The sequence below is a fragment of the Mus musculus genome, chromosome 8 (genome assembly GCF_000001635.26).
Source record: "Mus musculus strain C57BL/6J chromosome 8, GRCm38.p6 C57BL/6J".
Taxonomy (NCBI): domain Eukaryota; kingdom Metazoa; phylum Chordata; class Mammalia; order Rodentia; family Muridae; genus Mus; species Mus musculus.
The window spans coordinates 66,875,646-66,899,366 of NC_000074.6; the positions used below are offsets into that span (position 1 = coordinate 66,875,646).

Genomic DNA, 23,721 nt, shown 5'->3' on the forward strand with positions numbered 1-23,721 from the left:
AAGTCCATAGTTCTTAGAAAAGTCAGTAAAAGATAAATCCTCCAGAAGAAAACTGAATACATTACATGTAGTCCTGCTTATCAGTCAAGTTTAAAGCAAAGATATTTAAAAACAAGGTATACTATCTTATTCTATATCAACTGGTAGAGATTTTAGGTTTACTTCTCAGGGGCATGATGTAGGAAATGTGAATTGATATAATGTAGGATAATATAGGAGGTCTGCTTACAACAAGAGCCACACAGTCATGTAAAAACATGTACGTCAAAGATTTTTAGCGAGTAGATAAATATATTTCATGATTACTATGTTAGATTATGGCACAGCTCTATAAGACCATATAGTAGGTATAAAGTATGATTGGGTTAATATTTATGTTTTGGTCTAGTAAAATATGCAGCTGTAAAGGAGATACGTAGCGTGCAGCAAGGATATAGAGTGGAAAGTGTCATGTAGGTAAAGCTTGTATTTGCGTAGTGAATGTATTTGAAGGGAACCCAGGCTAGTGACTAACTGGTGTGGGAAGGGTGAGGTCAGAGAATTTGTTCTTTACTTTGTATCCTATACTACTAGAGGGTATTTTTGTTCTTTTAACATGAACATATATTTTATAATTAGGACTTAATTTGAAAGTCTTTTTGATGTCTGATAACCATACTAACACTTTCAAAGCAGGAGGATCTTCTGTCTTTGTTGTGTTAATGTGTAAGTGGGGGCTGGACAGATTGCTCAGCCCTTAAGAGGATCAGTTCCCATCACGCACTTGATGAACACATCTGTAACTCAAGGTCCAGGGATTCCATGCCCTCTTCGGGGCTTCTTGGGGACCAAGCATACACTTGGTGCCCCCACATACTTGTAATAAAAACATACACATAAAATAATACATTTCAAAAGTGGCAGGTGGTTGTTCTCTTCCTAAATATGGTCAGTAGAAATTTGACAGTTCAAACAAAAGTATTTCCTTTAACACTAGGCATGTTTTTAACTCTGCTGAGGCAAATTGCTGCACTGTTGGCTGAAACCCTTGTAAGTAATCTTTGATTAAAAAAAAAAGTATATCCCAGAAGGAAGTATATTTGAGACATGAATAAATAATTATTTTAAAAATGTATGTTCCCACAGGGAAAAATGACTACCCAAGATCATTTGCATTATACTTTGTATTATTTAGATTTTTCTCATCTTTCTCAACATTTCTCCACACATTATCCTACCAATAACCACTAAGGGTATTGACAGAGGCTTTGCACTTTCAGGTCTCCTTCAGAAAGGGACCCATTTAGTCAAGGGTCAAAAGTAGAAAGCTCTGTTTACTTAATATGAAAGCTAACGTCAGTTTTATTCTTAGATTTTGCTTTAATTTCATCTATTTCAGTATTTAGTTTCTATAGCAACTGAGGTATGGTTTACAGTTGGGTCAAAAAAGAAATCTGTAGGTGTTAAGAAACTTATTTTTTAACCTGGAAAGAGAAGGTAGGAGGTAACATCTTTTCAGCTTTTACAGGCTACGTCTGTTTCCAAGAAGTCTGTATTTGATTGATAGCTGTCAATGTCAGACTTTCATGCTTCACACAGTACCAGGAGAGTTTGCTGATGTTTATTCTACTATAATTAAAGTCACATTAATTAGCTAGATTAACAAAACAGCTCAAAGAAGAGAACCTCCTGCTGTGGAGGAATGGTAGGTAGTTCTTAGTAGAACTCTTCAGATGAAATCTCTCTGGATTCCTTAATACAGCTTTTCTTTACAGAGGTCAGCTCTTGTCAAATGTGATTCGTAGTGTTTAAGTCTATATTCTTTGGCTAGTGTACAAAGAGTCACCGAGCCACTTAAATGTCAGCTGCAACCAGCAGTCCAACTAGCTGCTTACTGCAAAGGAGACACTAAGGGACCGCTTTAATCCTACTGTCCATCTTCAACAGTTTGCATTGCACTTTAAATGGAAAATAGATCTCCTTTTTTAAAAAAAAATATTTTTGAAGCTGCTAGAAGATTAATGTTTTCCACTATATTATAGGAACTACCTTCTGTTGAAGAACTCACTGTAATTCTGCCTGAAGACATTGCACTAAAGCCTCTTGGGAAGGTTTCAAGCATTATTGAACAATTAGGTATGTAAGTAACTTATAGTAATAAAATTGATGTTCAGGAATGCACTTAATGTCAAGGTCAAGGACTTGATGTATTAAATTTTTTTGAAACATGTACACTTTATCTTAGTCATTAAACTTGAAAGTATATTAGTAAATATTTAGTTAAATATTTTTTCTTATTTTTGTTTTTTTGAGAATTTTTTTAATTGTGTTTACTTTATTGGCTGTAACAAGTTCAGACGAATTTTGTGACTTAAAAACAGTATAAATTTTCTATCTAATAGCTTTGTGGAGTAGTCTAATATAGGTCTGGTTCTAGAAGGCTAAGCTCAGAAGTAAGTCTAAGAATGCTACAGCCTTTCTTAGGCTCATGGGGACTCCTCTCTTTGGTTTTTGTTTGTTTGTTTGTTTGTTTGTTTCTAGGCACAGCCCACAAGTTCCTTGTCTCTTATTTCTCTTCTTCATTCTTTTGTTTGTTTACTTGCTTGCTTTTTGCTTTTTTTTTGAAACAGGGTCTCTCTGTATAGCCCTGGCTGGCCTGGAACTCTGTAGACCAGGCTAGCCTTGAACTCAGAGATCCACCTGCCTCATGCTTAAAGGTAGAATTAACCCTCTTTGACCCTTCTGCACCCATCATTGCATCTGCTGGGAACTCTGCTACATGATCAGCCAGTAGAATTAGTAGTAAGTAGTACCTTGTGTAGATGAAGGAGCCCCTTCCATCACATCTCTTCTCTTTTTTGATTACGAAAAAACCACGAGGCTCCTCCCTAAACATGTATTATGTGTAGAGAATACAGTTGCTTTCAGGAATATGAACTGCATCCTCTCTCAGTAATCCTAGATTTGGTCAGGACAGCAGTTTGCTTATTTTCTTAGAAAAAGAAACAACCAAAGGATAAAGTGATTGACTCTACAAGGCCCTGGGTGAAGAGGTTTTCCCTCTACACCCCATTAAATGTAGTTTAGAATTTCTGTCCTGCAACCAGTGTGTGGAGTCTTTGGCAGCTGGATATTACCATCTAATTATAGTAGTCAACCAAGAATAACTACTAAGTCTTACAGTGAGAGCCTACAGTTAGCTGAGACAACCATTGGATTTTTGAGAAAGCAACTCAATTATGAGTCTGCTTAATTTATAGAGCATGCAGAGCACAGAATTCAAGTCTTACTCTTCTGATCAGCTACATAAATAGCTGAGATAGAATTTTATCTTTTGACCCACTCTTAAACAATAGCTTATTTTTAATGATTAGTACTTAAAATAATTTTGTATTTTTGATTTAAATTTGGGTTAAAGTAAATATTTTTATTTTTATAAAAATAATTCTAAAACTTATTCGTTACTACATTTACTGCATTTGTATATACTCCTTGATTCATAATTCTTCATATTTTATTACTAAGTGTATATGTGTGTGGGAGCCTCCTGAATTCCCTATCATGTATTTATATTTAGAACTCAAAATTTAATTGTAGAAATAAATTGAAATACAAAAGAAAATTTTGGGTTACTTTTAATTATGAGGTTCATTTCCAGTAAACATGGTATTATCTATGTAGTATAATGCTGTTCTATGTGATTGTAACTTTTCTACAACTTGCACAGCTTGAATTTGTTCAGGACTAATGATCAGTTAATATTTTTTGTTATTCTATTTTTTCCTCTGGTAATTGTAGTTTTTTATATCAAAATAACTACAGCCAATCTCCCTTCTCTATTTGGTAATAAAGATTTTGTTTACTAAAGAGGAATAATTACTGAGTTATGTTATGCCACCTTAAATCTTAGATAATATTTAACATTCTAGTTTATCTTCTTTTTAAACCATAATTGTCTTTTGTGTATTTTTCAGTAATAATTGAGTCTGTGACTAACATACCTCCAGTTAATGAGGATACTGTCATTTTCAAAAGTGATCGACAAGCAGCAGGGAAGGTTTGTTAAAACTCATACAATTCTTGTTACTTTGTTTTCTAGTTTCTGGTGTTTGTCTGAAGAGTTTATTAAGTAGACAAGCCATCAAGTTATGATTCATCCTCATTTCTTTGTGTGTGTTATAAATTGGCTTAATATGCCTTAGAATTCTTTGGCTGCATGGACCAGTAAAGTCACATGTTCATTTTACTTTACTCAGTGTTTTGTCAGATATTCAGAGGCAGGAGTTGTAAATACTGACATTGCTTCTCTTTCCACAGGTACTCAGAGCTGACTAGCATTTCCATAGTGTAATAATAGCTACCAGTTTTCTTTTTTAAGCGAGTGGTTTTGAAACTCTTCAGATGGAAGTACAGATGGGAGTTCATTTATTTATTTTTTTATGGGAAAAGATTTCAGCAACAAATTCAATATTGTTCTACATGTATACAAGCTAGAGGGTTATCAGTATGGATATAGTAGCCATGTCCACGGGACCCTTTTTACCCTCTTAGTGGATAACTATGCTTGTCTATGCTTAATGTGAAAACCACACACTTTGCCCAGTAAGTAAAGTAATTCTGAACCTCTTAAATTCAAGAGCTTAAGTACTACGTAAGTGTTCATTTTTGATTTAAACACGCTGAGTAATGTGTTTAAATCAAAAATGTATTTAAGATATAAAGATGCTTGTAGGGGGCTCAAAGTAAATGTCTCAGTTCTTATTCTAAACTTTGCTTTTTATGCTATTCTGACACTGTAAATTTTCTTTTGTTTTAATTTCACATTAGGTGGTGTGCAATTAGAATGTTAGGTTAGGGGTACAAAGAACTCCTAGGAAACTCTGAGAAGGCAGGTGTAACTGCCCAGAGCCCAACTGTAAAGTTGTTCTGCAGTTTCACCTTCTGGTGTTACTCAACATCACATCTATATTCTGAGCATCAAGGGTTTTTTTTCATTGATTTTGTTTTGAAAGGCTACTATATCCTTTTAAATAATCTTGATTGAGTAAATTATATATTTCAGTTAACCAAGTTTTCCTGTGACTGAGGTACAGCCATGGGGTGCAGGCTAAGTCTATAATAATCTTCCCATTACTTGCTATGTGATACTTTTTAAAAGTAATTTCTTTATTCACTTTATATCCCCAGATCGCCTCTCTTCTCAAGTCCCCTCTTGAAGCTCCTCCACCATCTCCCCCTTCTGCTTCTCTGAGAAGGGGGATCCCTCCTTGAATATCTCCCCCCACACTATAGGGCTAGGCACATCCTCTCTCACTGAAGCCAGACAGGGCTGTTAGGGGAATGGGATCCTTAGGCAGGCAACAGATCCAGGGACAGCCCCTGGTTCAGTTGTTGGGAGACCCACATGAAGACTAAGCTGCACATATACATGTGTGTGGGACCTAGGTCTAGAAAGAGTATACTCTTTGATTGGTGGTTCAGTTTCTGTGAGAGACCCCAAGGGTCCAGGTTATTTGACTCTGTTGGTCTTTCTGTGAAGTCCCTATCCTGTTTGGGTCCCTCAATTCTTCCCCTGACTCGTCCACAGACTTCCCAAGCTCCATCTAATTTTGGTTGCAGGTCTTTGTATCTGTTTAGGTTAGCTGTTGGGTGGACAACAGCTCTTAGGGGACTGAGTTAAGTTATGCTAGGATTCTGTCTGCAGGCATAACAGAACACCATTAATAGTGTCCAGTTGGTTTGTCCCTATGGGATGGGTCTCAATTTAAGCCAGTCATTGTGGCCATTCCCCCCATCTCTGTGTTATCTTTGTTCCTGCACACTTTTTTTTTTTTTCCCCCGAGACAGGGTTTCTCTGTATAGCCCTGGCTGTCCTGGAACTCACTTTGTAGACCAGGCTGACCTCAAACTCAGAAATCCGCCTGCCTCTGCCTCCTGAGTGCTGGGATTAAAGGCGTGTGCCACCACGCCCAGCGTCCCTTCACATCTTATAGGCAGGCCACATTTTACATTGAAGGTTTTGTGGGTGGGTTGCTCTCCTTACTCTTTTCACTGGAAGCACTGCCTGGCTACACTTTTCACTGGAAGCACTGCCTGGCTACAGGAAGTGGCCACTTTGGGATCTGTATTCCCTAGTACTAGGAGTTTCAGCTAGACTCATCCTCATAAGCCACCCTGGGACCTTACCCTCCAGCCCCTGTGTCTCCATCTCCCGTTCCCCACCCATCTCACCCCTCATCCGTCCATTTTCATTCTCTCTCTCCTGCTATCCCTACAGCTGATCCCCACCCCATGCCTATGCCTCTCTTCTCTCCCAACCAGTTCCCCCCTCCTTCCACCTATATGGTACATTATTTTTTTTTTTTTTTACTTAAACCTTCATGATGATTTACTTGTAGCTGTGAAGCAGAAGCACTTTAGATCCTAAAGGAAGGGTTATTTCACATGTGTCCAAGAGTTTTCAGTGTCACAGATTTAATATAAACCAAGATCTACATAAGCCTGAAGTTGTCATTGGGGTCCTCAGGTAAAACCATAGCTATTCAGGAAACGAGACCCTAGGGATGAGCCTTATGTACAGGGTTGCAGTGATTAGCATGGGTTGTTGGAGTCACAGAATGTTTTTTAATGATGTAGATTATTACAATCTTATCATGTTTGTCCAGGAAGTTAAGCTTTTTGCATTACTAACGGTAAGATAGTGAGTTACTAAAGGTGTGTGTAGTATAGGATAGTCAAAATGATGGGGCTGACAGTCTTCCGTCCTGTGCAGGTTGCCTTGGAAGAAGGCTACTAGTTCCCTAAACCTTTTCGAAGCTTTTATCTTGCTATATTGTTAAATTATTGTCTTAGTTTTTAAATTAAAAGAAACAATATTGATATTCATAGTTTTATTTCAGAATGTCTTCATTTTTTTTTATTATTTTAATTGTGACATTTTATTTTTAGAGTATTCCTAAACTTGAGAATACTCTTATCTTGCTAGGTTAGCAGTTTTGTTCTTAAGAACAAAATGAAAAATGAAGATGGATAAAATATTAAATCACAAAAGGAGAGCTCTTAGAAAATTAGGTACCCAGGGGATTGTGAAACAGGCACATTCATTGCCATTAGTAAGTTGGTAAAAATCCTGTAATCATCATGCCTTCAGCCTTGACAGTCACACTTCTTCCAAATCAAGGACTCCATGTGGTTTAATCATCACATGTGACATTGAGCAAATTTGCAGTTGCCTTAAACAGTACAAGTTAGTGAAGAGTGCTAGATCACAAAGCGGGACTTTCTCTTCCTCTCATTGTAGCTGTGGAGAACAGGACTTGTGTCTCCAGCTCCTGCCTCCCTTGGCTGGGATTGCACTCTTAACAGCATTGTGGCAGCTGCTCTGCTCCTTTCTAATCCAGGAGAAGCCATGGAAGCCACGGATAGCTTCACTTTCCAAAATGCCAGCATTTTATGACAACAATGTAATTGCTTTTATGTTTTCTGCCATAAGAATCCAATTTTGGAATGTGTTCTATAGTTTTGTGTAGCATATAACTCATGAACATTGATAGAAAAGTTTACTATTTTCATCTAGAATGTACCACCAAAATAGTTAAAATTGTCCAAAAACAAACTTGCTATTCCTTTATTTGCAAGAAAGAAATTTATAATAAGCTATTGTGTTTGTAATCAAAATATGAAAACTTTAGGTGTAAAAAAATAATTTATCACTAACAAAATTGCCTTGTTTTTAGCACTTATCAGTATTTTAAAAAATCTTTCCACCTTTTCAAATTACTATTGAAGGATACATATCCCATGTCTTCTGTTTTCTAGATATTTGAGATATTTGGACCTGTTGCCCATCCATTTTATGTGTTACGGTTTAATTCATCAGATCACATTGAGAGTAAAGGTATCAAAATAAATGACACGATGTATTTTGCTCCATCAATGAAAGACTTCACTCAATATATATTCACAGAAAAGCTCAAACAGTAAGTGCTTCGTTGCTGTGTGGTCTTTGTGTGTCAGTCATTTGTATTTTAGGAGTGATTCTCCTTAGATGATCATTTCTTATACTTAAATAGTAGCTGTTTTCCAGAGAACTCATTTTTCTTCTATGAACATCTTTTGAGAACTATAACTTGTCATCAGCATTAACAGGTAGAAAATATGTAATTTTATGCTTTCCCCAAATAGCATGATCAGCCACTAGGCTGACAGCATTTGCAGAACATAGAATTATGAATTTTAGTTCATTGGTTTTTTTTCCCCCATTATATATTTTGTTATATAAACTACTTCAATATTTGTATTACTACATAAGGAAAATTATTTTCAATAAAGTTATGTTTAAAGAATTGTGGGGTTTTTTTTTGTTTTTTGCTTGTTTAAGGTAGTGTGTCATATATCTCTAGCTGGACTCATTCCTGGTCTTCCTACATCTGTCTCCCACATGCTGAGTTTTCAAGTTTGTATCACAGTTCCTAGCCTTATAAAAAGATACTATTTTCTCAGATACCACATAAGAAATTCTCTATGCTATTTTAAGTTAAATTAGGTTTCTAAATTTCGTGTACTACTTCAAAAGTGAATATTCTGGTCTTCATAATGGACATGCCATCTATAACAATCTAAAGGAGAACCATTTGGCTTCATTTATTTTTCCAGTTGTATGTGGTTAAATTTTTTATGTGAAATGCTGACAGGATAAATGAGTTAAATAGATAGAGTCATAAAGACATTAAATTTTAAATAATACTTAGGCAGTGACTTTCTTTCTTCCATAAATATTAAGATGTTACCCAGGGTATGTGCCACATATGTAATCTTTAACAGATACCAAAAAAAAAAAAAAAACAGTTTCTAAAAATGCTTATGAAATAGCTAAGTAAAAGCAGATCTTTTCGTTGATTTTCAATTCTGAGAAATATGAATAAACCAGAGAAGGGAGTGGCGAGGCTGTGCTGCAGAAACCCTACCCATTTATTCATTTTGGTGTCTCCTTGTACCTGTGTGCAGACCTTAGCTTTTGCAGTAGAGTGGTTCAGCCCGTTTGCAGTTTTACACCTAGCAGGACTACTTAAGCTAGCTTTCTGGCACTTGCTGTCTTGTTGGTTGATCTTTCCTCCGTGCATTTGAGTTTCTGTGGTAGACACACTAACTAAGGAACTTTACTATTATCTCTATAAACTCCAAAGGAAGGATGCTAGACATCATTTCTAGTACTGATTGTATGCAAAAGGAACACTGGTTTCACGTGAGGTGACAGGTTAATGACAGCTGACTCACTTAAAAAGTGACTATTGATAGCACCAAATAATGTCAAAGATCTCAGTGAAAATGTTAAATTTACAAATGGTAAAGCTACATTGTGTCATTGGCACATTGATTTTAGTGGCACTGATTCTGGAGAGTCTAATTTATCTTTAAATTCTAATTTAAAGTTGTCAGGATATCTGGTCACAATAATTTGTATTACTATAGTTGAGTAAGAAAGATGCCTGAAACCATGAAATAATTAAGATGACACATTTTAAGTGAGGTTTTAGAAATTATAATTATACTCTGATACTTACACTTTTTCATGTTTACTAATTTTGTCTGTAATGACTCATTTCATATAATCATCTAATACACTAGTGTCCTTCAGCATATTCAGTGTTTTCCCCAGACTCACCAGTCTTTCTTTTACCCTTCTGTTTTGAGAATCACTCACAAAACTGCAGATATTTCTTAAGTGAGTTAAGGAAAAGAACTTGTGCCTTTGTCTCTGCCTGTTCCTGTGACGTTCTAGAAAGAGACTTGTTCTATTGTTGTTCATGCCTGCAGCAGCAGGAGCATCTTCTCATGTGTGGGTGTGGAGCCAAGTTTTATACAAAGGCCAGGTATCTTCAAAGTGAAAATCAAGTGCGGAACCACTTACTGTGCACACACAACCTTCTCATTTCAGATCCCAGTGTTAACACACGTGCCAGGTGTCCCTGTGCGTGTGTATGTTTCCTATAGGATGCCTGCATTATTTGAGATTGATAAAGGACACCAAAAATAGTTTCAGTTTCTTTGTATTTTCATACAAAAGGAAAGACTGGGCTCATCTAATTTCTCATAGTGTTAGGTTCTATAAGCACTTAACAGAATATGATTTTTTTCTAGGGACAGAGGATCGGACGCTTCTTGGAAGAATGATCAGGAACCCCCTCCAGAAGTTAGTATGAGCCTTTTCATCTAATGTTTCACAAGGCAGCGTATACCTTAATCATATACATTGTTAATGATTCTATCTTACTTAGTTTAATTCTCATTTTTGTAAACTTTGTTGATAGACAAAATGTTATTACTTTAAATCAAGTTTACTCTTAAGTTTAGTGACTGCCAGTGTGGAACTGATAGCCTTCGGCTGTGATGCAAAAGTAAGCCTCCTATTGGGGATGTGGGTAGTGCCAGGAGCAGATGCCAACTCTACTCCCTCATGTTTGTATAACACAGTTAGTCTTCTAAAACGTCATCTCTTGATTTTATATTTTGTGTCTATGTCCATAGGACCTTAGTTTCGTTTCCTAAGGTGGGTTAGTAATTTATTCTAGACCTGCTGTGTGTCTTATTTGGGAATCACATATGAATGAGTCGTGGTTAGTTTCTTCCACTCCAGGAGATGGAGAATTGGGTATTCTAAAGATTTTGTTTTATAGCTTTGGTTTAATTGAAGATTTAATTTCTGAATACTTTAAATATCTCAAACAGTGCAGAAGATCATGGTCTTTGTAAGTTTCTAACTTTTTTTGAGGTATGAGTTGAGGTTATGGCCCCTTCAGGAGACCTTCCAGGCATGAATCACTTAGGGAGTCTCCTGTTTTGGTACCTACACAAATGTTACCTAGTGATGCTAAGAATGTATACTCCCTCACACTTTCTGTTACACCTACCACATCCTAGTAATGAAATTGCAGGTTTCAAAGTGTTGATCCTTTTAAATCCTCCTTTTAGGTCTCAGGATTACAGTTAGCAATTTTGACAATGTCAAGTTCTTGTGAAATTGGTTTGCTTAGATTTTCTTACTTATAAAAGCAAATCCCACATGCTGTATGATTGTGGTATTTTGGGGGTACAGTGGCAGACTAGCTCTTGAAAACTGTTGGGATTTAATTTTATATACTTATTAATGACATCTTACAGTCTAGAAGAATTCTCTAATTTTAGACCATGGTAAAATACTAGACATTCATAGAAGACATAAAGATTTCTTAGAAATAAATCTTACTCATCTTTATCTATAATTCTAATGTACATATGCAAACTTTATAATGGTTTTAAATATTATATTCTATGAATGCAACATTGAATTTGTATAAGAAAGATGATTTTAGGGGATGAAAGTAAAATTTACTCAAATCAGTCACTAAAACTTCTCCCAATTAAAAATGTTTCTCCCTCTCACTCCTGAGAAAACAATTAACCTGATACTACAGTGTTCTGATTCTCTTCTATTAGAGAAAAGCTTTGCTTTGCCTTACAGAGCGAATTTATTTTATGGACTCTCATTTGACTGTGCGCTCAGTAAGTCGTCTTTGCTGTTTTCTCCTTACCCACCTGACACTCTTCTACTGTCACAGTTTGCTGTATTGTGTATTGTAAGGAGTAAAATTGGAGCTGACATGAGGCTTGTGTCTGATCTTGAGTGAGAAAGTCATAGAATGATGTCTCTGATCTCTTTTGGATCTGATGATGTGTAAAAGTAGCTTAGTCTTCATTACTGCTTTCTTTGGCTTTCTTTGTCATTCTCTAGCAGCTGGCATGACAATGAATCTAAGCAGGAAGTTGGACTTCTGGCCAGGGAATGGAATATATATTCCATATCTGAATATTGCTAATTTTAGGATTTTTAAAGTTACCTATCTGAAGATTTCTAGGAATTAAATAGACCAAAACCAACCAATCGAAGAACCAGAGTATCCAGCTTAATAAATACAGTTATTAGGGCTTAAAAACAAACAAGTAACCAAATGTTTTGTTATTATTTTAGATGCTAACTCACATATTGATAGGTAGTATTAAGTTGAAATGAGCACCTTTCCTCTGGTCAGTGGGAAGCAGCAGTTTGAGCAAGTAACTACTGTCTCATTGGCAAACCGATGATCAGTGCATCTCTACTTTTATCTGCAAGGTCTTGGACTTCAGTGACGATGAGAAAGAAAAAGAAGCCAAACAGAGAAAAAAATCTCAGATTCAAGGCCGCAAAAAACTCAAATCTGAATTGAATGAGTCAGGTGAGTATATTGTTGTTTTATAGTTATTTTTGGTCTTTATTTACAAATCGGTAAGTACAGATTAAGGAGAAGCATCGGCTTTCTCCATTTATCTCCTGGTGCCCGGCATGCTGGAGGCATTCCACAGGATGGGCTGTGCTGAGAGCCCTGAGATGAGCTCGTCTCACGTTGTCTTCTAGGGTAAGAAATTGAGTCTGTTAGAGGCGGCTGTGCCTGCCAGCATGGTTTTCTCAAGAAGTCTTTGTGCCCAGGATTAGACTTCAGTAGTGTGGCACCCAATTCCCACTATTTATTTTGACTTTCCCTTTTATAGTATTTTCATTTTAAAAATTAAGCTTTTTGAGATAATTGTAGATTTAGATAGTTGTATTAAACAAGAGAGATTTATTATATGTCCTTCATCCCATTTCTTTTACTTGCAACATCTTATAAAATTGCTGTCACACAGTAGGATTATTATTGAGGTAATATTTTCAAGGCTCAATATTTCTAACACCAGAACAGAATGCCCCTTAGTCCTTTATTTGCTAGTGTTGCTAGGTATGTCTTTCTCACCTCAGTTCATGGTGATCATGTCTGTGTGTCTGTCTGCTTGTGCTTCTCTACTCCTTCCTCCTCTTTCTATCTTGTATGTGCAGTTGCTGGGTTTGGGTTGCTTTGTCTGTTTTGCTGCTCTCTCTCTATATAATACCTGGTTATTTTAGGAACGTCAGTGAAATCCTGTAGTGTGTCACGCAAGGCTTAGAGTTACACATTGCTTTTGGTGCTGATCATACGCTCCTGAATATTCATCCAACTTTCTGGAGTCCTGTCCTGGAGGGAATTGTATCATACATCGTTTAACTACCTATCCATTTAGGACATCTGGCTTGTTTGCTTTTTTTTTTTTTTTTTTTGGTCAGGAATAAATCTTCTATAATAACCAGGAGTGTAGCCTTCCTGCTCAACGTTGGGTGTGGATGGGATAATGCTGTGGGGTTTCTTTGGGGTTTGAATTCAGTTATTAGTAAATTTCTTCTGTTTTGCTGGTCTTCCCTAATCCTTAAGCATAAGTTGTGCCTTTTCAATTCATTTAAAATTGAATTTTCTGTCATGTCAGTAACTTAAGGATAGAAGTCAATTTTTGGCACTGATCTTGATATATTAAACTAAATTTTAATTTTTCTTTTGTTTCTGCCTTCAAAGGTGAAGATTTTGGTGAAGTGCATGAGAATTGGAATGCTTATAGCTCTTCAGAACATTCAAAAGGATATCACCACAGGGAATTCTCAAGAGGCTTTGCGAGGGGTAGATACTCTCGAAGAAGCCATGGCAGGCCTCCACCTCAGCAGTACTATAACTCAGACCATATGGCATCTCAAGAGAGTTTGGGATTTACACCTCAGAGACAAGATAATCCTGTCATGCCCCACTATCCTTTTCCCCCGCCCATGTTTGATATGCATAACTTTCCACTTCCGCCCCCACCCCCACCCCCGCCTCCGCCCCCACCAAGCATGGGGTGGGCTGCACCTAGCATGGCCTCTCATCCTGTGCTTAACTTACCATACTCCATGCCCCCACCACCTCTTCCTCCACCACCTCCACCTCCCCCTCCCTCTCCTGGGGAAAATAATTCTTCTCATTTTGGGCCTTATTTTTAGTTGTATGCTTGTATTTCAGAGAAATATGATAAAAAAGAAAATTTAACATATATTGTAGAACTAGATTATTTTTTATAAAAACATTGTAAAATACTAAATCAAATGACTCAGTTGTACATTCATATATATTTTTAATAACTCAGTTGTAAGCTCATATATATTTGTAACCTTTATGAAATGATATTGCTAGGGAAAGTTCATCTCATTCTTAGGAAACTCCAGTTCATGTAATAATTAAATACAATGTTGTCTCATGTCCTCTGCTACCCACAGCAGGTAAACAGCGTGCATAGTGATGGTTATGACACAGGGTTCATCATGGCCGCTGATACACTGAACACCGATGGAAAACTTGACACTTGGTTTATAAGTGCAAGAATTCTTTTTTTATTTACACATTGAAGACTTTATTGAAAATATTTCTAATAATAACCACTATTTTGTGTGGTTTAGCTCACTTTACCAAATAAAATAGAGCAAATAGAGCACATCTTGAGAAGTCTAATTATATATTACTTCATAACTTAATCATTAATCAGGTATAGGCATTTATTTAATATACATTAGAACTATGATTCAATTTTTAATTTTATTGACCTACTAAAGGCAAAAGAATAAGTTGTCTGCTCCCTTCCTGTAATAACAGGGTCTAAAATCACTTGGAGTCCTAAAAACAAGCAAACTCACATGTTTGAGTTCTTCTGCTCCTGAATTTGTTATTTTTTTGATACTTGCTTCTATTACCTTTTATATATATATGGTTATCCTAGTGCAAAAATTCATTAGACTTGATTCCCTTAAGCAAGTTAGAAGTGTGAAGGAGGAAGACATTGGCTGAAGCTCTCATAATACTAGTGGGTTAGTAGTCACTGTGCATTGACAGACTTGTGTTGTCTATGTAGCTGTCAGTTAGTTAGAAAGCTTTACTGTTCCACTGTGTACATTAAGGCATGTGTTGGTATATATGTGTATTCTGTGTCTAGTCACAGGCTCTCCAGTACCTGACATGTGTAACGTGTAATAAAGGCATATTAAATGACTGAGTGAATTTAGAGTTTTTAATTAAATGAGTGGGTTTTTTTTTTTTTTCTTTCTGGCATTCGTGTAAATGTTAAACGTGGTTAAGGAATATTGGAGCATGAGTAGTAGACCTGCAGAGTACTCTCCATTTATTGACTGAGGAGTCTTGAGTGCTCAGAAGAGGCTATCATCTAACCAAGGCCACTGAGCTATTACAATGGCAAAGAGTTGAATCCAGATTTCTCTTCTTTCTCAGCACCGTCCTCAGTTGGTGCTTCTAACCTTTCATTCCTTGACATTCTTATAATACTTTGTATGGCACACTTATTCCAAGCCTGTCAGCTCTGTTTGCATTAAGGTGTCGCATTGCTCCCTACAGAAAGAGGCAATTACAGTATTTGTAGTAGAGAGCTGCAGATATCTGTCTTGGTACCAGGAGCTTTACTTAGTCTGTGTGCTACATGTGTCAACTTTATTATGTTGGGGATACTTCTTACCCTCTGAAGATTGCTCTTTATAGTTTACAGTATGTATTTATGGCTTGTAGAATGTTTCTGGTTTTGATAGAGTTAAGAGTAAGATTGTGGACTGGAGAGATGGCTTAGCAGTTAAAAGCACTGACTGTTCTTCCCTAGGTCCTGAGTTCAAATCCCAGTAACCACATGATGGTTCACAACCATCTGTAATGGGATTCGATGCCATCTTCTGGTGTGCCTGAAGATAACTACAGTGTACTCACATACATAAAATAACTAAATAAACAATTCTTTAAAAAAAACAGAAAAGTAAGATTATATTTGGAATGGAGAGATGGCTCAGCAGTTAAGAATGAATACTGCTATTGCACAGGATTTAATCTTAGTCTGCCGATGTTTCAGGGCAAACACATTACTACAGCTTTCTTGACAACTCACTTAAACTTGGGTGAGCTAGGTTTGGGTAGCAGTGGTTGTACTACAAGTGAGGAAAACTATAAGTTCTATATCCTCAGCATTTGAGGATGAATTGTCTTCTCAGGATGTGTCTTGTAGTCAGCTCTTCATCTTTGGGCTGGAGCCCAATTGCTAATAGTTTTATTCTTTTCCATCTAATATGAGTGAGTGGTTAGACACAGTCTGCTGTAGGTGGTATTAGGAGGTGTGGGGTCTTTGGAATGAGATCAGTGGCTGGAGGAGACTGCAGTAGCTCTCGTCTAACCCTCTGGTGGACGATCTTGAGAGAAGGTGCTGACTTTGGAGCAGAAATGGGCCAACACCAAAGAATCTGCTGTGTTTTCCAGCCTGCAGAACTAAGACTATTAACCTGTATTGTGGATTTTGGAGCAGTACACAGACTAACAGACCTTTTGAGAGAGATGTTGCAAGATTGTCACCCTCACTTTAATTGTAGAGTACATTTTAAATCACCATGGCCCTACAGCTAAACTCCAGCCTGAAAAGTCGTTAAATGAATTTACTGAGGGCCATGCCTTATTAGGCAGTGCAGTTCTGTAGCAGTGCACCACAGACTGGTTAATTCATATCAAACAAAATGACCTCAGTTTTGGAGTCCTGGATGCCCAGTGTCAATGTGCCAACATTTGGCAAAGGGCCTACTTGCTGCTTTATCTAATGGTTAAAAGCAGTTGGGGAAACTGGGGTATTTTGATTATCATAACCACTTTATGAGAGGACATTCCATTGTCTAAGCCTGTTTTTAAAGATCCCACTTACTAGTACTCCTCCAATAACAACCACGAGTTTGGGAGGGGGCAGTTGCACCATAGCAGAACATTTTGGAATAGTGAATTAAATACCTCATGGCACTGAAATGAGATGGTTTATAACAGTCCTTATCAATGCTCAGTAGAGGAGGGACAGACAGCTAGAAGCAGCGTTTCCTCTCTTCACCACTTTGCACTACTCCTTTATCGATTTTTTTTTTTTTGGTAACCTTTATGTGTTAACTGTTTATGCTAATAAAACACCATTTGATGCGAATCTGTTGTCATTTTAACTGCTAGTGTGAAGGAGTGGCTACTTCATGTATATCTACAGTGGTTGTCTGAAGAACTTCTGATTTCAGGAGACATGGCTCAAGCACAGTGTATTATTCATGGTTCCTTTCAACGGTAATGGCTATGTTTTTAAATGGATTTATACATTTTAATATTTTAAGTCGCCTTGATATTTCTGTTTGGTCTTTCACAAAATTACGATTGTTGAGTTCCTATTATTAAACAGCTTTCTGCTACACTATAGCCTGCCTCACCTCCAAATGACTTAGACAGGAAATAAAAACTCAGTGATGTAACAGTCTTTGTTCTTTCCCCATCTTAGCTAAATGTCCTAAGATTAGACCATATTTTTTATATGGAGTCCTGTCATCACATGCTCAAGGTGCTTAGAACGTCTTTAAAACAGTCATGCCATGAACTGCTATGATTATGTGCTAGGGACACTAGCTCAGTGGCTTCTTAAAAGCCCTTAAAATTCAAAACTTGACATTTGCAGAATGGACTAATCTACATGTTCGCACAATGAACCTTGCTAAAATACATGTTCAGACTGCTTGTTTGTCATTAAAGAAAACCTATGAGATGTGCATGCATGCACACACACAGTCAAAGAACTTTCAGTGAGGTTTGGGCTGAAAATATAAAAAAAATATCAAAAATCTTATTTACAAAAACCCATATGGTATTGTTAAAGCTGAACTATGACTTAATACAGCTAGGATTCTAAAGGAAAGCATGTATCAGAATCTTTTAGAGCCATTGTAATGCCGAGTGCGCCACTTCTCATTTTTATGACTTTGCTCATCCTTATGTATGTGAATATAAATTAGCATATGATAACAGACAATATTCTGCGAAGCTGTGTCCTGAGATATTAAGGACACACTGTACTATACTTGAATCCAAGGTTGGAGATTATTTCTAAGATTTCCTAGCCTATACTTGTTTTAAACTTCTAGCAATAATAACATAACATATATATCTACACTAGATCGAAATTCCTGTAGTGAATTAGATATGTACAACTACTTAGTGTATTGGGGAAAAAAGGAACAAATGTGTATATTAGTTGGTAAATGAATAATGAAAACACAAAATGAAAAATAACATTCTTTAGTGCAAATAAAGTTTCACTGTGTGCTCTATAGTCTATGCTGCTGTCCATGTTTATTGTTTGAAACCTAGCATGGAAACCTTACCATGACGTATCAGTTGTTCATTGCCTCTTCTCTTTTGTAAGGTTGATGAAAGGTAAGTGTGTTTTACACTTGTAGTTCATCTCATTACTTTATCCCCTAAACAGAACGAATTGACCTTGTTTGTGTGGTAAAAGCTTTCATTTATATTGAGGATAGAGAAGCCAAATGCTTTTTTCTAACAAGAGATGTGACCTCCAAAGATAACATAGCACAGATACAAAGGGTTAGGTCTGTTAACAGGTACTGCCCATTGAAATGTGGTAAATAGATGATGGCGGTCTCAATGTGGTGATGGTAGAGATGGTCTAAAATGTTCTCGGCACTAATTGCCAGTCATTGGGCAGAGCCTGTTAGCATACCTCTCTAAAGCTTTTATGGTGTGCTCCGCTGACACGGGAATGCTGGGGAACATTTGTTTTTTTCCCCCTCCAACAGCACTTGAAGTATCTGATGATGTATCATGCAGTGTTTTGTTTCAGGCAGGATTTGGCACCATCAGACTCAATTATGGAAGCTGTTTCAGTGTATGATTCATTTGATATAGGTAATTTTTATGCCTTGGATTTTGACTGTATAATTATTGATATATTTGTTGGTAACAATACAGGTTCAGATTAATTCAGTTTACAAGATATAGGCAGAAATGGCTCTAAGAGAAGAAAATAGCTGAAGGCATTAATTTTGTTAATATATTCCAATACTGTTAAGTTGAGCCATTCAGAACTGGCTACATGGTTGGATAGGGTTTGAGTGAGAATGGCCCTCATAGGCTCATGTTTGAATGAATTGCTTGGGTTCCAGTTAGTGGAACTATTTGAGAAGGATTAGGAGCCATGTCCATGTTGGAGTAAGTATAACCTTGTTGGATCTCTTTCTCCTCACCCCTTCCCCACCCCCACCCCATCTTCAGAGATAATAAGCAAACTCATGGTTAAATGCTTCCATCTATAAAAGTTGCCTTGGTCATGGCTTCCCTTTCACAGCACTAGAGCAGTGACTAAGACAGATGTCTGTCTCAGAGATGGTGCATCCTGCTAGGAAGATAATTAGACCAAAAGCAACCACTGTTCTTTAGTGTAGTCTGTAGGTTCAAGTGCTTGGCTTTTGTTACCAATCTTTTAGAAACTCCTTTAAATCCACGTAGATTTTTCTAGAAGACAAAGTCTCACCTTGTTTTCAGAATTGAGAGGACAAGAAACAATCCACAAAATGTTTAGAACTGGAGTTAACATACCAAAAATGTTTCTAAGTCTTACAGTGTTCAGATATTCAAAATTTTTATCGCAGTTGTGCTTGTTAGCTGTACATACTGACTTTTATTTACATTTGATGCTTTGTATTTTCCCAATTCTGTCTTAACCTTCCCTCCTTCCTTGTGTTTTCTTCCCTTTTTCATGCCTATTTTTTTTTTTTTTTTTTTTTTTTTTTTTTGCTCCCTAGCTTGACATTGGTGGGCGAGCATCTTTTTTTGTTGTTGTTGATTTTTGAGACAGGGTTTCTCTGTGTACCCCTGACTGTCCTGGAACTCACTCTGTAGACCAGGCTGGCCTCGAACTCAGAAATCCACCTGCCTCTGCCTCCCAAATGCTGGGATTAAACACGTGTGCCACCACCGCCCAGCTACAAGCATCTATCTTTAGCTAAACATGGTCACCCCTGCTTCATTCCATTTTCCTGAAAAGGACCTGATTGGGGGTATGTGTGTGCTGAATACTCTGCCATGTACCTTACTATTTTCTGTATCCTTTTACAATTGATAGCCACATAGGCTGACTTTCCAGTGTGGCTCTTGGGAATAGTGCTTCAGTAAGCATGCATGTACAGATGTCCCCAGTACTCTGACTTTGTTCCATTTGAATCTTCCTGTAAGTGGCATTGCTAGATCACATGGTGCTTATATTCTTATTGTATTAGGGAGTTATATTGTTTTCCATATTAGCTGTTAATCTTTACTCTCTCCTCCCCTCACCCCCAACCATCCCACAAATTCACAAGAATTTCTTTCACCTGCTCACATTCTTGCTAGCATTTTTCACTTGTTTTGTTTTGGGTTTATTTAGTATGCTGCTTTTTTTAAAATTTAGAAGCACCTTAACACATTGGAACGTCTCCTTGGCCCATCATTTTGCTTTCTGATGAAGCCATTTTGACTGGACTGAGATGGAACCTCAGCTAGCTTTGATTTGTTTTCATTTGGTGATTTTTCCCTAGTTGCTAAAGATGTTTGGCATGTTCGTGTATTTGTAGGTGCTTTGTAATGTTTTTGAGAATCTATTCATAGGTTCTTTTCTCTCTTTTTATCCTCCTCCCCCCCTTCCCCCGTGTCAATGAGCCTCCATTCCCTCCGTCCCTCATCTGTGCTGAGGGTAGCAAATTCCAACTCAAGACCCTCTGAGTCCCAAGGAAACTCTCCACCACAGAGCCCCACACTCAGCTTGAGTTCTTTAGAAGTTCTGCACGTTAGTGCTCTGTGGGATGAGTTGATGACCAAGATTCTCTTCCTTTCTGTAAGTGGCCTCTCCTTTCTTTTGCTGCATAAAAAGCTTCTAAATTCAATACAACCCCAATGTCAATTCTTTTATCTTGTGAACTATGTTTACAAGTGCTGCTTAGCAAAGCACAGTCTACGCAGTATCTTGAAGCTTTTCCTTTGGTCTTATACCAGTTTAAAGTTTTGCATGAAGGCCTGGGCTCTGTGCTGAGGTAATTTTCATACAGCATAAAAGGGACCTAATTTTGCTCTTCTATCTGTGCATGCTCTAGTTTTGTAACACCCTTATTAAAGAACCTATCTTTTCTCTTAAATTTTTGCCATATTTGTTCAAGAATAATTTAAAAATATTTCTTATGGACACCGGATTATCTGTGAGACAGTTTGGGAAACAATCAAGTTTTAAAACTTTCTTCTTCTTTCTTCTTCTTCTTCTTCTTCTTCTTCTTCTTCTTCTTCTTCTTCTTCTTCTTCTTCTTCTTCTTCTTCTTCTTCTTCTTCTTCTTCTTCTTTTTGGTTTTTCAAGTTTTAAAACTTTTAAAAAATTTTTTTTCTTAAAGAATTTTATGCAGTGTGTTTTAACTGTACACACTCTCTACTTCTTCCCTGCAGCTCTGCCCAGCTCACCCACCCCCCAATTTTTAAAGGAACTAAAATTCTATGAGGAAGGGAGGGAGGGAGGGAGAGAGAGAGGAAAAGAGAGGGGGGGTGTGAGAGTTGACAGAAAGAGAAAGGGCAAACAAGACTGGGTTTCAGGTGGGCTTGAAGAAGAGGAAGAGGTGGATGGAGTTTTAAGCAACTGCAGCCGGAACAGAAGAAATATTTGACATCTATGTATCTAAGAATACCCACAATGCAAGTTTCTTCCTGAAGGGAACTTAATTCTAGATTGCAAGTGAGAAATCATTTTTACATTACAAGAAAGGGATACCATCTTCAGCTTGATGCATGTGCTTGCCAGTCTCTACTGTACGTAACTTATCACAGGCAGAATGTGGTAAAGGTTGAAAATGGTGCAAGTTCTCAAAGTATGTGGATATTTACAGATGAAGGAAGGAGGAAGGGCAACGGAAACACAGAAAAGGTTGTAGAAGAGAAGAAATGGAGGTGAGGGCAGTGAGACAACTCTGGAGCCTATGCAGCCAAGATGCTGTGACCTCTGGGCAGAGGATGTGCCAAGTGTCACCACTTTAAAAAAATAATAATTAGCCCTTGATATTTATTCAAGATTGAGCCTGGTTGTTCAGAACAGTTCTGATATGTCCTCAGATCTGAACAAAAGCATCCTATCTATTAAACAGCAGGAAAATATACTGTATGGGAAAGCAATGAGGGGTTTTTGTCTTAATGAGTCTTTTACAGGAATCTGACAAGGGATGGAATTATTCTCATCCTATTGACCCAGAACTGCACACAAATCCATAAGCAGGTATCATCAACCTATGCCCACAGGTTTTTTTTTTTTGTTGTTGTTGGTTTTGTTTTGTTTTGTTTTAACATTGATGGGGGTGGGGCATTGCCATTTGTGCTGTGAGTGAATGGTCAACATGTCTTATGCAAGGATATATTCTGAGTCAGGCATGAATGGTTCACAAAGTGACAAGCTATATGTTTCCAGCTTAGCTTGTAGGAGTTAATAACATTGGGAGTTCAAAGTATAATAGGATTGATTACATTGGTTTTTGTAAAGGTCACTTCATTCTAAGAAGGCTGAGTCCACAGTATGCAAGACAGAATACATAGCTGTAAAGGATCTCAAGACATAGTGTTAACTGCGTTCTACAAACGACAAGAAGCATCTCTGTGAACAGCCATCCCCACAGGCCTACAGGATTATATGCAATATGTGCAATTTCATAACGTATACTAAGGGAAAGCAACACAGACATTTTCGTTACCAAAGGTGTATTCAATTATGGTAGTTGACACAACTTCTGGGTAAAGATCTTTTTGTCTGAAGCTCTTTGAATTTAATACGACAATCATGGCTATCGAAGTGAGCATAACTGCAAGGCCTATTACGTAACTATCATTTCTGTCTGTAAATGTTATGTCACACGGAAAGAACAACTGTTCTGACCTTGCTGTGGTCCTCATCTGAGAATTGGGGCTTAGTACTGATCTTCCTTTCTGGAGTATTATTTTCCAGGGCCTGCCCTGTAAGTGATCTAACCAGAAAGGGTATTTAAGAGATAGCCACTGTATCCTTATTTCTGGGCATCACTAGCTGACTGTCTCCCCTGGGAGTCTTCTTTGTGTTTCTGAGTCTAGAACTTCACATGTGCTGATTGCAGATCATTACCAGAAGCCTATTTAATGGCTGGAAGGTATTTCTAAATACTTTCATCATAAACTTATTTTAGCATAGAATTCAGGTCAGTTGTTTCTCACAACTTGCTTAGACCAATGAAAAGTGCTTTCACCTCCTCCTCCTCCTCTTCCTCCTCCTCCTCCTCCTCTTCCCTTTCTCCCTCCCTTTCTTGTTTTTGAATGTTTAAATTTATAAAAGTTGTACTTATTTATAGGGCATGTGATGCTATATCAATGCATTTATACTTTGTATAATGGTTGAATTCGGTTTTTATCTCCTTTCAGATTCGTTACTTCTTTATGATGAAAACATTTGGGATACTTTCTGCTACCATTTTCACAGTATACAATGATAATAGTTATCTATAAGTACTCCAGAACTTATTGCTACTGTCTATAATCCAGTTCAAGGTGAACAACATGTCGTTCCATCCCACCCCTTACACTTCTTCGCTGCTGGCACCCAATATTCTACCCTCAGATCCTTAGTGGTCAATAGTGTAATTTCTCACACCATGCCTGGGTTGGTTTGTTTGTTTTTGTCTAATGCAATGGACTAGGACTGGTTTTGAGAGGACTTCATCAACTATGACATAGATATCACCACATCTTAGAAAAAGAATGTTTTTGTTTGTTTGTTTGTTTGTTTTTAACCATTCTCATCATAGTGAAAAGTTCAGATAATGTCTTAGTAACTGTTCCATTCCTATGACAAAACATCACGACCAAGGTAGCTTGTAAAAGAAAGCATTTAATTTAGTACTTGATGACAGTTTTAGAGGGTGAGTTTATGAGCATCATGGTAGCCTGCAGGCACTGGAGGCGTAGTTGA

At 37.3% G+C, this 23,721-nt stretch overlaps 1 protein-coding gene across 2 annotated transcripts in view; it reads left to right on the forward strand.

Annotated features, from left to right (window-relative positions):
• Naf1 (nuclear assembly factor 1 ribonucleoprotein) overlaps window positions 1-14,919 on the forward strand; it is a 30,622-nt gene extending 15,703 nt beyond the window's left edge. Inside the window, exons 4-9 of one of the 2 annotated variants that reach the window (XR_003947254.1) lie at window positions 2,022-2,115; window positions 3,954-4,036; window positions 7,798-7,958; window positions 10,120-10,171; window positions 12,128-12,230; window positions 13,416-14,916. Coding sequence is in view for 1 of the 2 variants with exons in the window: in NM_001163564.1 (NP_001157036.1) it covers window positions 2,022-2,115; window positions 3,954-4,036; window positions 7,798-7,958; window positions 10,120-10,171; window positions 12,128-12,230; window positions 13,416-13,873 (951 nt within the window). In the remaining variant the exon portion in view is untranslated. Of the gene's footprint in view, window positions 1-2,021; window positions 2,116-3,953; window positions 4,037-7,797; window positions 7,959-10,119; window positions 10,172-12,127; window positions 12,231-13,415 lie in introns of both variants that reach the window. The other variant, NM_001163564.1, reaches the window with a different exon arrangement.
• Window positions 14,920-23,721: the final 8,802 nt, after the last annotated feature.